The sequence below is a fragment of the Chamaea fasciata genome, unplaced genomic scaffold (assembly GCF_029207755.1).
Source record: "Chamaea fasciata isolate MVZ Bird 193981 ecotype frontalis unplaced genomic scaffold, bChaFas1.0.hap1 SCAF_3, whole genome shotgun sequence".
Classification (NCBI taxonomy): domain Eukaryota; kingdom Metazoa; phylum Chordata; class Aves; order Passeriformes; family Sylviidae; genus Chamaea; species Chamaea fasciata.
In genome coordinates, this window is record NW_027094088.1 from 26,919,721 (window position 1) to 26,934,545 (window position 14,825).

General features: G+C 37.4%; 1 protein-coding gene across 1 annotated transcript in view; it reads left to right on the forward strand.

Annotated features, from left to right (window-relative positions):
* The window catches only part of ZFAND3 (zinc finger AN1-type containing 3), a 135,085-nt gene that overhangs the window by 92,119 nt on the left and 28,141 nt on the right, over nucleotides 1-14,825 (forward strand). The window contains 1 exon segment of the mRNA XM_066178423.1: nucleotides 6,671-6,736. Coding sequence (XP_066034520.1) covers nucleotides 6,671-6,736 — 66 coding nt within the window.

The following is a 14,825-nucleotide window of genomic DNA, read 5'->3' on the forward strand; positions in this document are numbered from 1 at the left end:
TACTGCACCTATTGGATGTTTATACTCTGAATTTTATTGCTTGTTGAAGCATGACTGTGTAAAAAGCCACATAGGCTATAGTTCTCAAAAAGTAATGGTATTTTTTCTCTTTGGAATGAAATAAAATTGTATGTCATTTTTTCAACATGAATTTGTGAAAAACGGGTAAACAAGTGCATTCTTTCTTTGCTTCTTTCTTGCTGAATGGCCTTTTCTCTGACACTATGCAAAAGGTTTCTGCCAATTTATAACAACTTCATTGTTTTTGTGTTTTGCCTGGGTTTGTGAGTAGAGTCCTAGATGACAGCTTTTCTATGTGTACTCTGAAAATACTTCACATTTTGAGTTATTATGATGACATCCTTAACTTCAATTTGTGCTCTTTAAGGAGAGTGATTTTTAAAATGACAGCTGTTCTTGGATGTTATTCATTGTATACTGTGTAAATGCCCTGACTTGGAGAATTCAGCTGCTTATTGAAGTACGAGTCAGTTTTGTATTTCCTGTCTTCATTTGCTTTGGGGTTTTTCCAGTTTTTTTGGTTTTTTTTCCTGGGGGTGGGGGCTGTGGTGTTTTGTTTTGTTTTGGGTTTGGTTTGGTTTTTTCCTAATTCAGTCAGTGGGCAACTTGGTTTTCTGGCTCATCTCTGACTGAAGGTTATGTGCACATCCACTTCTGTAAGTAGTAAATGCATAAACAGACCGAGCTAGCTGCCTGGTTTTGTCTTGCTTGTCACAAATGGTTGTAGAGAGTAATTTGCTTTGCTGCTAACCAGATTTATTCTCATAACAATTTCTATGTTTTTCTCTTATTCAAAAGAATGCAGTAACTAGTAAATTGTGCCAGGCTACTATGAAGCCCACGTGACCCAATATTAAATTAAACTTATACCCAAACATAACTGAGAAACCTGCAGCTGGGTGATGGCGAATAATTCTAATTATCAAGCCACAAGATTGTCATGTATTGTTTCTCAGTGTAGTCAGTTTTGTGTCTTGTATTAAAGCATATGGGGACACACCTCTAAAACAGGATTTGCACCTGCCTACTTTTTGATCTTATTGGCATTTTTTGGTTTCTATGCCACAGAACAAGAAATAGCTATTTTCTCAGGCTTCTGCTTTTCTTAAATTAGATAATAGTAAAAGTTGTTTTACATTGTCTGGGATTTTTAAATTTTTAGCCTTGTTTTCATTAGAAGCTATTTACAAATAGTCTTTTGGTACAGTTTTTTAATGCTAATATTAACTAACTCAGTTTTTTAGTTCAATTATCATTGAATCTGGTTTTTTTATATTTATCACAAAATACATATATTTTAATCAATGCAAGCACTTTTTCTCTGGGAATTTTTAAGATTACTTTCAAATGTAAAACTATATTGAGCTGTGGGCTATTTGAGTTGTCTTTTGAGAAATGCCACCAGTATTAGGTGCATACTAATACTATTAGTATTCGTACAGGACATAAAGGCAGTTAGAAATTTGAATAAGAAGTGTCATTATCATCTTTTCTTTGGTGAAGATATTTCTGTAAGTTTCCAACTATTCCATACAGTCTCAGTTCCATATAAAGAACATATCTGCATTTTCTAACAAGCAAAAATCTGACACAAAGATTTATGAAATGAACACTTCTTTCCCCATCTGTGGCATGAAAATTTTGAAACATAATGAAGACCAGGGATGTTATACCACTTTTAATTGTTTTTCTGATTTATAGTCAGTTTACATTGCAGAGTAGACAGGGTATCCTATAGTCCCGTTTATTAGAGCTAAAGGACCCCATGGAAAACAAAATAGAAACACAGTCACATTGGAAAAATGTGAGTTACAGCTGCACAGCTATTGAGGTTAATTAAAACGGTTTATAAAAGTGTTATTTAACTGTTGGTTTTGAAAGCACATTTTACAGTTCAACTTGCACCTACAAAGAAGGGGAATGTGATGTCTGTTACTGAGGATGAACAGGTAACAAAGTGAGGCAATAGTAGGGAAGAAGGTGGAATCTGAATCCTGTCTCCCTTTACTTCATTATAGTTGTTAAATTTACTATCCATTCAGCAACAAAGCAATCCAGGTTTCATTTCCTGCTCCAAAAGCTTCATGCAGACAAATATCCACAAAAGTACCTAAAGGCCAATTTGTAAAACTAGATTTTTAAAAGTATTTTTATGTTATATAATCCTCTTATCTGTGTAGTAATGACATCACTTAGATGATCATGCATCTTGCCCATATTGCAGTAAATAAGCAGCTCTTAAATGTTGAAAAGTTCTTTTGCCTTTTTTCCTTAAAATAGCACAGTCTGTCTCTGCAGACTGAACTTAAAGAGATTTATGTTCCCATTCGTTTATGTATTGGTGTTCGTAATCAGTGGCTGCCTTCAGAGTCAATTGTGTAGATAAATTAGATTACATCTCTCCCAATTCAAGAAATGTACAACTAGGTTAACTGGTTTGACCAGGTTTCCCTAGGTGGGTTCTTTCCTGCATTGCAAATGGTCATGAAATGGTTCCTGTCCTGGCTGGAACACTGCTGTCCAAGGAAATCCAGCTTCTTACTACCTTCTTCCAGCCTGTTGCATTCAAGGGGTCAGTGTGGCTTATCTGGGAAGGACGCATCACAGTACCAAAAGCTCAAAGTGGAATTCCTTTGTCCTTATGTTACTGTGATCACATGTTGCTGAACTTCAGGCTCCTCCACTTAGTTTTCATCTTCATTCATTATCTGGCGTGCAGTTTTTGTGGCATCTGAAATTGTTTCAATGTGTTACTGTAATTTAGACATTTTGCTCACATCCTATCTTAGATTTGCTCCATTCTGCATCTCTTTCTCTCCACAGCAAGAACTTCTGAGTGCTGTTCAAATCTCCCTGATGTGTGTACCCTGGGCTCAAACTTTGTGCTTCTTCGAACAGCAAGAAGAGGGGATTAAACACCCTGGTGTTTAACTTTTTTCCTGCATAGGAGGCTCTGACTGAGTGGAGTCACTTCACTTTACAGACTTCAGGAAAGGGAAACAACAAGTTGCCCTGACTCAGGGATGTCCTCAGGACAAGTACTGCTTGGCAGCAGTTAACATAGTTCAGGAAGGGAGGTGGGCAATGCAGAAGGGCATTCTGAAGGACAATTTAAACATACAGAATTTAGAATAGTCTACAATAGTAAATAATAGCAATATTAATATATCCATAGAAATAGAAGCAAGATATAAAATTTTACTACTTCGGATAATTAGAGAAATTTGGTTTGAATCTGTTTTTTCCAATCAATATATTTTGAGTACAGCTAACAGTAAATTATGGAGAGCTGTGGATATCAGAAGCCGAAAACATTGCAACTACTTCAACAAGACCTATTGTATTAATATATAATAAGGTTTGAATTATCTTGTTTTGTCCTTTATTAATTCTGTGTTTGAATTTGCAAACTTGAGGATTCTCAAAATTCTCACTATTCTTCTGATTTCTTCAGTAAGTTTTAGTATTTTTGCATTTAAAATTGTCTTATCTTGGGATTACATTATCCCTGGGCAGTGGCTGCTTTGGTTTGAAAGAGGAGTTGCAGATATCAGAAAGCATACACTGGAAAAAATAGGAACAGAAGCTGTTGTGTTATCTGTTAATTGGATATAGAGTAGAAAGATATTTCTGTTCTTCCATTTTAATGTCTTGTTTGTGCTGAGCAGAAAAGAGCTTTGCAGCCTTGTGGGTTATGTTAGAAACTAGACGTGTGGCCTTTCACTGTGCATTGAAGTGTTTTATGTAGCACAGTTAAATAACCTTGAAAAATTTACTTTTTTGGCAATGAAGATGCAGATATATCCTGAATCATGTGAAGTTATAAGCCTACCTTTGTGAATAGCCAAGATGGACTGGTGTTCTATTGTTATGACTTCCCTTTTCTTTCTCACACGCAGAATTTTAATCAAAGCTGTGAGAAATATACTCTCCTGTTTCAAACAATACAAATATGCCTGAATTAGCAGTTACATATATCAAAAGATTCCACATAGTGACTTCCACATAGAGCTGCACAGTCAAGCCCACAGTACTGAATTATGCATCACAATTTTAATGGTGGAACAAAAGGAGTAGCAGAAGGAAATGCTGCAAAGTACGTGCTGCCTTCACTGGTTATTAGGCACTAGTGTACATGCATGCAAATCCCAAGATACTCTTTATTAAAACTCTGGTGCTGTGCTATACAAATCAAAGCTGTAAGAAAGCCATACCTAATGAGGGAAGAATAAATAACAGGAAAACTCTGACAAAGGGAAGTGCAGAATGCATACCAACTTATTGTACTTTAGAGAGTGAGAAATAAAGTTCTTACATTTGGTTGGATGCTGAAAGTATCAGCTAGTGTAAATATTTACTTTACAATAATTGAAAAGATTAGTCTTATTTGTTAGTCCGCAGTGATGATGCCTCTCACTGTCTATTCAGTGAAAACTGGGAGAATGTAACTAAAATTATTTACAGAAGAGCTGCTGCATTTTAAGCAGCTGCAGCTGCGTCTAAAGTCAGTTCATTGAAATTCCGTACCGTGTTGAATTTATTACTTACACACATTCTATATTGAAACCAAATACTTGGTGTCTGAAAGTAGAGACTGACTTAACAGACCTGCTCTGTAGTGTTTTTGAATATGAAGAAGCTTTCACTAGAAAACATGGTAAGGATTGTGTTTGAGTATTTTTTTTTCCCAAATGCACCAAACCCTACACCAAGCATTTTTTGAGCCTTTTGCAATAGTAGTACTAAAATAGATCAAGATAACTTTTTCTAGGCCAGAATATAAAAAATTGACAATATTATATTGTAAAAAATTATTTCTGTTCACCTGACCATTTCTGGTTCTTGAGGAGAGGTTCTTGCTTGCTAGTGCTCTCAGGCTTGGCGCCAGCACCACTTTGGTGATACCAGGATGCTTGATCCATCCATCCATGATGCTGTACTTATACCTAGAAAAGGACCCACCCTGGGACTCCCAGGCCTCCTCACTGCAAAAGCAAGCTTGTCTCTTTTCAAATGCAGACTTGACCCTGCAGAGAGGTCCCTGCCACGCCCCTCCCCTTACCTGTGCAGTTCAGCCATTTCTCACCAGCTCCTTCCTTACCAGCCTGGAGAATCCAACAGTGCCTTGCGACACTGTCTGTCACATCTGCCAGCTGCTTATGCTGTTGCCTATCACAAATAGCAATTTTTATGTCAGGTTCAATAGTTTCCCATCTCCGGATGCTTTGCTAAAACTCAGGCCAGGACCTGATGAGTGCCCTCAGTGTTGGCCTGCAGGCCAAGAACTGGCTTCTTGGCCATTATAACCAGTCATTAAAAGATTACCCATTGCACAGGTATGAAATGGTGTGTTTTCCTGGAAGGATTTCTTGGGAGAACAAAAAACTCAACAAGTTTATTGGTCCTTCTCTGGAAAATTGAGAGTGTAAAACTCTGTTCCCAAGTGGACTTCATTGAAATCAAATGCACCGAACTAAGTTCCTTGCATCTTTCCTCCTCAGCTTCAGAATTTTTTTAAGTGTTACAATGCTATGAGTATTTCACAGTAGAAAAAGTTGCCTGAGACCTGAAACTTAATGAAAAAGAGAAATGAAGGAAAGCTTCAAGAGGGAGCATCCCAGAGAGAAACAAAAATAGTTTACTAAGAGGCCAGCTTGAAAATACTTGAAAAGGTAAAAACATTGCCACAGTCACAGTGCTGCTTTCCAGATATGAAAAGTCTGGCGCAGGAGGGGAAAGGAAAAAGTAGTTTTAGTATTTTTCAGTGTATGATGACCTAATGTTAAAGGTTATCCTGTTATACTAAGCTCTGTTATATTGCCAGCAAGTATTACTGTATCACTAGCAGTTCAGGGCAAACTTGGTTGTTGGTAGTTTGACGGCCAAACTCTTGTAGATCTAACTCAATTTCAGGCTCTCTAGCATCTTCCCATTTATAATATCCAATTTTCAAAGCTATGATGTGTTATTACCATTGGTGATGCTACTGTCAATTTGTTTTGGCTTCCCCGCATGGAGTTTATTTTTTTTTAATTTATTTTTACTGTAAGTCACTGTGTACACTCAATTGGTTGCTATTTTAACAAGATCTCTGGAGAACTCCTCAACGATGATGCATGTTAAGAAAAAAGGCAGAAAGCAATTTACTACCAAGCAGATGCCAGATGAGTGGGCAAGAGTCCAGAGCCAAAAACCCTTAAACATGGAAAGAGCTTGTTTAGCATACGCTGGTGCCACACTTAAAACGCATAATGAGAACAACATAAGAGACAAAGTCATTATGTCACTGGAGTCAGTAACAAGGTTTGATATCAGAGAAGTGATCACTTTGTCCCTTGTGTTACTTGTGTGTCACTTAAATACATTTCTAGCATCGCAGTTACGCTGTATATTTTCATAAAAATGCCTCTTGAAATATTTATAAAGTATATTTTAAAAAGTGTAACTTTGTCCAAACTTTTCATTATTTTTTACTGCAAGACATTCAGACTCATCTGGGAAAGAGGTACTGAGAGTAGAACTACTTCCATATTTGCTCTCCAAAGACAAGTGCTCTTCTGTGTTTTATGTTCCTAAATACAAATTTGATGTGGTGGTAAATGTTAAATATATGTGGTGTTTTGAGACATACAATCTTCTCTGTTTCCAGGTGGGCCATGCACAGGTACAGCTCATGCCTCGTTAACCACACCAACCAAAAGATCTTGCGATTCAGGTATGTGTTTTGTGGGAATAAGGAATTTGGTTTGGCGTTATATTTAGCAGTTATAGTTTAATAGTAAAGGGTAATAACCATATCTGGCAAATGCCAGGTGAGAATAAATATTGTTGTTTTGCTGACAGAAATGTAGATATAAAAAGATTAGTATATGGCAGACAGTTCATCTGAGAATCCTGTTAAACATCATTCTGTAAATACACTGTTTTCAGTTAATCTTTGTAAAAAAAAAAGACATACAGGAGTAATAAGTTTGTCAAATGATTGTGACCATGTTCTGGAAATCCTGCCCTTGAAATGCAAAATGTTAAATAGAAAACTGTTCTAAGTACATTGACTTTCCTTGATTGAAGATGCAGTATAGACAGCTGATCTTTGCATTGAGACTAAATTTTACCTGCTTTGGGTCCTTTCTATGCCTTTATTTCTATATGCAGGATGTAGATGGATAATGTCTCACAGAGCTGGTATTACTAGTGACATGTTAGGTCATTGCCAGACTGAAGTCACTGCATCTGCATCAGATCTGTCCTGATGAACCATGTGTGTGCTCGCTCAGTCAGGCAGCCAGGTTACCTGCGTTGGCTCAGGTCTTCTCCAGGCTTTGGTTTTATGTGGATTAAGGAGAACTCACGCCATCCTTTTCACCAGGACCATTGTTGGAAGCAATAATGTCCTGGGGAGTGGTGGGTGTGTAGGTAGTCTGTGTTTCCAAAAATAGTTTTTGCCTATGTTTGCATTTATGTGCGGAAAGGAAGGGTATTCCAGTTTGAGTAAGGACCCTTGCTCTTTGAGGAGTTCAAGGGAAATTTCCTCTGAAGTCATTCTTTCAAAAAGTGTTTTCAAGCTCCTGTTTGTTGAGCTGAACTGTAGTTATTCCATAGGTGAGTGTTGTCAGCTTGCAGCAGATGTGTGGTGGTACACATTGCAGGCTTGTCCTGCAGTGAAGGAAGGTTACAGAGAAGCTGTATTACCTTGTTCTTGGTGCAGGTGCAGCCTTCTCAGTAACACATGATAATCTATCACAGTGACTATTGTTTGTCAAAGAACTGAGTTTGGAACTGGAAGGTAGTTCTTCAAAGCGGGAAGACTGGATTTTCTTTTCTGTGTAGCCATGGAGGTTTATCTAAGCAAGATGGAATGTTTGCCACTATATCCCTTGCAAACTAATCCACTTTGTTCATGATGTTATTAAATTGTATTTTCTTTACATGTTAACTGTTGTAATGTTCAGCTGGTTTTCATGGCAGAGTAATTTAAAAGCTTGCTATGATGCTACAGATACAGTAAACTGAGAGTACCGTTGGAAGTCTTTTTGTGAGTATGCTTAGCAAACCTAAATGTAAGTTCATTATTTGGAGTGTCAAATGGCACCAGTAAAAGCTCCTTGGACTAAAGCAAATGAAACCATGAGACATACAGAAAGATGTCTTGGCTAACTTTGCTCAGTAGTTCTCCTTTTCAGTTTGTGCTGTTTGGTCTGTACATGCTTCTGTGTTTTTCATTTAGTGTATTTTTTAAGAAAATGAGAAGATTACCTTAATTTGATACCACAACTTTAATTTTCAGTCTACTAAATCTACTGATTTTGTATTACCTCAATTTCACTTGAGGTTTTTACATTATTTGCTCAGTTATCTACATAGCATCATCATAGTCCCTTACATGAATAAACTTGGTACAAGGAGTTAGTTTTGTTCTTCAGATCTTGAATTTTTAGCCAACTTTCCTTTTTAAAATAAATTACCATGTTGTCATGGGAATTGACAAGAAAACATTGGCTATAAAATATTACCCAGAAGTGCTGTGACATCTTCAGGCATAAGCAGCATACCACGTAGGTGAACATTTCCTAGGGTTTAACCGCAAGGCAAAAAATTAGCCCCATTATTAGTGTGAAGAAAATTAACTCTATCCCAGCCAAAACCGGCACATTTTTTCAGACTGGAACCACTTCAGCTTCCTGGGAAGCTACTTAAATGATGCAAACAGTATTTGTCAACATTACACATTGTTTATAAGCCTATTTTCTGTAAATATCCTGTTTTTCTTCTGCTTGGAAGAGTATTGAAGAAAAAGTGTTATGTTGGATTTTATCTGTGTAATTCTGTTCACCCTTCAAGTATAGTTTTTCCCCAAAGTTCCCTAAATCAGCATTTGAGACAGAAAATTAGAAATTTGACTTAGTTATCTTATATGTAAATTTCCATCAGAATATTAAGGAAGGAGACAAACCTTTCATATTTTATCAGCATGAGTGTAACAATTGAAGACAGACCAAAACAATAAATCTGCCAAGGTACAGGTAAAGTTCTTGTAGAGAAAAAAGAGGTTTTACTTAGTGCACTTGTCAACCTACATGCTGTAGGACCTGTTCTGATAAAAAATAGTATTATGACACCAAAGAGTGGGGTTTTTCCTCCTGTTCACCAGAATCATCACTGTGGTAAAAGTATTTCTATTCCAGTGTACCCACAGGAGAAGGATTATAATGAAAAGAATGAATAAAGCCTTGCAGTCATTAGTTTGGATGATGCCTCAAAGGCTTCTGAGCACCGGCAGTCTGAGGATTTTGTAGGAAGAAAGATGGGACTGTGTGGCCTGGTGTATAGCTTCTTATGTATTTTGATTTGTTTCTTAATGGTTGGGTAATGTGATGATTGATGGCAGGTACTGGGAGGCTTGCTCTAGTCTGCAGGGCATCCACATCCCATTTGTATCAGGTGCCCGTGTTGGGAAAGTGCAGTACCAAGTAGCATATTAGTCTTGTTTTTCTGCTGTACAACTTCAATGATGATTTACTACACAACTCCAAACTGCTGGATTTTATAACATTTTCATGCAGCTTAAAGAAACTTGGAAAAAAATTGATGGAGCTGTGTGAGTGTGCTCAGTTAATTTTTAATTGTGCAGTAGAGAAGGTGGTAGAAGCAGGCAGAGAAAATGTGGTAATGATACAATCAATTCATACATTATATCCATAAAGCTGGTGAGGTTTAAGTACTTTATTTCTCAGTAGCAGTTCATGAGAAATGTGCATCTGTAATATTTTGTATAGTTATGTGTGTAGATAGCTCACATTTTATGAGAATATCTCTGGTAGATTGGTGTGGTGGTGTTTATATTGTACAAGATGAGAATCTGTCTCTTCTCTCTGTGTGTTTTCTAGTTTAAAATTTGAGTCCAGAAGATGGAAATAATTATTTCACTGCTTGAGTAAGGCAGTTAAACAGGGCTGTGGTCCTTTTTGAAGTTTCAAATTTATTGATGTTCTTGTACTAAGATATGTGCTTGCTTGTAACAGTGCCAGGAATCCAAATGCTTTGAGGTTGAACCAGCACAATTGAGAGGACAGCCTTTGAGGAGTTATAGGAAAGCCAGGTTGTGGAAATGGAAGTACACAGATTTTGAGCCTGAGCCAAAACCATGAAATCATTTACATTGATATGATCATTTTTTTATCAAACTTTATGTGTTGAGTAAGGACAAAAGGACCTCATACACCACTAATTAGATTTTCTTTTTTAATTGCTCTAAAGTTTTAAGCTCCTGAGCAAAAAAAATACACAAAAGATTACTGAAGGGGGCTTTATAGCACTAAACCAACTTTGAGGTCTGTTTTTCATTGGTGTTTCAAGGGACCATTAAGGTGTTCTTTAGTGTTTGACTTCTGGAGGGCACTGTGTTGAAATCCAGCCTTCTTGGAGCTCTCTCACCTACAGGAAAGTGATGATAGAACAGCCTTTGAGCAGCATAGTAAATCACCCAGCCCTAGCAATAATGGTGCCCATTAGGGACGCTCTTCCCCCTCCCGCTGCTCCGTTTCCAGCTGTACTAATAGAGCAGCACATCATGCAAGGCTGTAAATAAAAGTTACAACCTAATAGGTAGGTGCTGAAGTGGAACGGACGGGAGCTGAGGCATGGAGGCCTTATTGCTGCTCATCAGCAATTACAAACAGGATGAAGTGCCTGGGACTGGCAGTGATGCAGCAGGAGCTGATAGAGGCTGGGAGATGACGCTGTACCATGATCAGATGATGTATGTTGATGGCTTTTTACTGCCTCAGCTTATTGCCTATTTCTGTGGCATGCTGGATTATCTGTTCTGTGCTCCCATATCTATCTGAGTGGACAGATTGGTTTCCTCTCCTCCTGGTTATCTAAGAGCCTTCTCGAAGTGTTATGATGATTGTAGATTAAAATTCTCCTATTGATAAGGATCGTAATAGTCATAGCAGTAAACAAAACTAAGGACTTGCTTTAATTGTATGAATTATTTCCACTCTTATCTTTCTCAGCTTTACAAAGCCACCCTTGTTCATTAAATCAGTGGATATGGTTCGCCTGAACTTTCTTTTACATTGAAGGCATCCCATAATTTTAGACTAATTGAGTTAGTTGGAGAAGCCAAAGTGATGCATTTGGGGTCAATACCTCAAAAAGTTTGTTAGAAGTCAGCTATAGCTGTGATGATCCTTCCCTCTGAGTTTAAAAACTTCAGCTGTTCCTGGGAAGGTTTATAAGAGTTTGTTAGCACACAATAATTGGTAATATTTTTTTTTGTAAAAAAAGTCTTTCTTGATTTTCATCTATCACAGTCTAGCACATTTCTGTGCTAGACATCTAAATCACTGCTTTACTAAACTGCAGTGAAAAAAGTGCTGTGAATTTTAGTCATATTTGCTTTGATCTAAAGAGAAGTTTTGCAAGCATCTTCATAGTTCATACATTGATCACTCATGCTGTTTACTTCTGAAGAGAATTTTCTTCCAAGTAGTGGAAAAAACACAGCATTCAGAAATGAAAAGGCATGCAGCAGCATGACAGCATATGAAAACAGTGACTCCTGTCCCTGTCTGTTCAGTACAGGCAGGATAAAATAAATAGGTTATTTTTTTATCATCTTATGGTATTAGGACAAGAATACTTTTATCTGCGTAAACTAAGATGAACAGAAACTTTTTACTTTGAAATTAACTTTCACACTTAGTGGCTCCTAGGTGTATCTTTTCTTTGCATTGATCATCAAGTGAGGAAACTAGATAGTTGAGGTGGCCAAAGCAATGAAAAATGTATCGTGGCTGTGAAAGCCTTCTTTCACGTGCTGTATAGATAAATTACAAATACGTTAGAGTCGTGTCAGTAATTTTTATTTAGGATTAACTCCTTTTTCTTACCAATCTGTTGAAGTCATTCTTGAAAGGACTGTTGGCCTTAAGAAATAAAATTACTGTTGTGGAATAAGATAAATACATGAACACAATAACTTACATGCTTAATAATGTTTCCCATTTTATAACATTTTATTCCCCAAAACTGCACTAACTCACACCAATTCCTCTTAAGAGCATGTAAGGCAGTCTTACATGATCTCCAAGAAAGAAAACTCCTGAGTATAAGAAAAGTTTAATAATTAAAGTAATAATAAATTGTAAAAAAAGGAAAATAGCAAAAAGGAGGGAGAAATAACCGGCTTTTGCCAGCCAGTTCCTGAGCAGCAGTCTCTGGCCAGCTTTCCTCCAAGTTTATATGCTGATCATGACACCATAAGGTATGGAACATGCAGTGGGGTCAGCTGTCCTGGCTGTGTCCTCTCCCAGCTTATTGTGCCCTCCAGCTCTTCTCACTGGTGGGGTGAGAAGCTGAAAAGCCCTTTACTGTGTGTAAACACTGCTTAGCAACATCTAAAACATCAGTGTGTTATCAACATTATTTTCCCAAATCCAAAGCACAGCACTGTACCAGCTACTAGGAAGAAAATTTCAGTGGAAACCAGGATACTACCTCATGCAGAAATTGGGATTTAGTGTATGCTGGCATGAGTGGCAGAAGTGTGCAGTAATTCAGGTAGATTTTGGTTATTCAGAGGTTCATAGGTTAGAATCAACCATTTTTTCCCTTGGGGGGAAGGAAAAAAACCAACCCAGTAGAACAGAAGTAAAAAGCAATAATCAAAATCTCCCTGTGGGTGGGGAATAAGGGCCTTCTGGCCTGTGTGAGCTCCCAGCGGGTGCTGACACACACACCTCTGTGTACCTCATAGTACTCCCAGCTGTCTGAGGTCAGTTCAAGTTCAGCATCCTAACAGAAAATGTCCCCCAAGTACTTTAAACTGTTATTCCCACTATCTTTATTTATCCCCTCAAATCACCCAAATTCGTCTTCTTTTATCCTTTGTGCAGTTCAGATAAGCCCTTGAAACTTCTTCATTCTTTACCAAATAACCCCTTTAAGACTTTCTGGGTTTGTGTAAGTCCATTCCTCAGCTTTCACTTGTCTTTGTATCTTTTTGCTCCTTTTGTTTCAAATTTTTCATCTGTTTTCATTTCCATACTCTGAATCCCGTAACAAAGAACAACTTGGAAGAAAATGTACTTGGGTCAATCGGACAGGATGATCTCTTGAGAGGAGTTCACATTGAATTGTCAGTCAGTAAGAAAATTATTTTGAATGTCAAACTAAAGGTACCAGATGATAGGAATAAACACTGTCTGGATTAACTGTGTTAGGAACAGTATAGCTGGTTGATTAAGAGATTCTTCCCCTCTAGTTGGCACTAGAATAGGTACCCTCAGAGGCTGTGAAGTCTTAGTCTTTGAAAATTTTTGAAAATGGACCAGACCCTGAGCAAGTTGATCCAGTTTCTTTGATGTTTTACTCTGCATCAAGCAGGAGGCTGAACTGCATGACCTCAAGAAATCCCTTCCAACCTAATTTTTTCAGTGACACTAATGGAAAACAAATACGGTATGAGTGTTTATAGAGATACTTAGTCTAACCTCAGTAGCTTTCATAGCACTTAATGAGAACTGAGGTCTGGAAGTGCAGGCAAGCATTTAGTGCCTCAAGCGCTGTGGAGTAGAGTCAGGAGGGAGACTCTTGGAAAGGTGGGACAGTAGGGATGGTCAAAGCAAAGAGCTGGGAGAGCAGTCCATGCAGCACCGTTCTCTTGGGCCTTGAGCAAGATAAGTGACTTGTACTTTTGGAAATGAGACTCTCCCGTCCTGAAAAAACATGTGCTGCTGCCCTCAGCATTGTCTCACATTTTCTCTGTGGGCTGATGTTTTTCAGTCTGGTTGGTGAAATTGTTGCCAAATACAAAACTATGCATTTAGAAGGTCATTCTCTTAAAATTCAGATATTACCACCTCGTTTTACTGAAGTCTTACAGACCTACAATGAAGGCTTTGTCTTCAGTTTGTTGAAACTGAAGAGTAAATATTTTGGCCTTTATCTTTATTTTAGTTAAAATGAAACAACTTTACCTTGATTATTTTTTAGTGGTTCCATTCCATGTTTAGTTTTCAGAACACTCAAGATCTCTATGGTCAATTTAATGATCTCTGGCAGTAGGTATATACTATGAAAGAATATACATCTATTACCCTTACTTAACATTGTTCTCCCAACAGCTCCAAACTCCTTGTTTTATAACCAGAGACTGCTGACAAAATTGCATCTCATAACTTTAAACAAAGCACATCTCCATTAATTTCAAGGGTAAAGAAATCAGGGTTGTACGTCTTGCATTTCTCAGCTACACTCTACTGGAAGAGGATTTGGTTAGCCTAGGGTTTGTTTTAATTTTGACATTATGGTGAATGTCACAAAGAATAGTTGAGATCATTAACTTTAAAGACCTGTCTCCTGTCAGGCTGAAGAATTGAATTGATTTTACCTTGGCAGTCTGCACCCTGATCTGATCTGTTCAGATCAGACAGCTTCCTTACAGGTATGCTTTAGCAAATGAAACACATGATTTTAAATTTCTAATTATAAACTTCCAGTTTATAATTTTAAAATTGTTACTTTACTGCACTGGAGATTTTTTAAATGAAATTAAGCATTAAATAACTGGCCTGAAATATATTTGAAACAAATAGCCACTTTCATTTACTTTTTAATTCAATTCTATGGGTTTTTTTTACTTTTTTAAAATGCATGTAACCTGCAGGGAGCAAGTCCATGATCAGATTCCTGCTGTACTTTTTGATGTGAGTGCCCCAAAGGTATCATCCAACTCTTGATGAAGTTCTCTATTCTGACTGATTATTTCAGTGAGCATCACACAACTTCTAAGAACA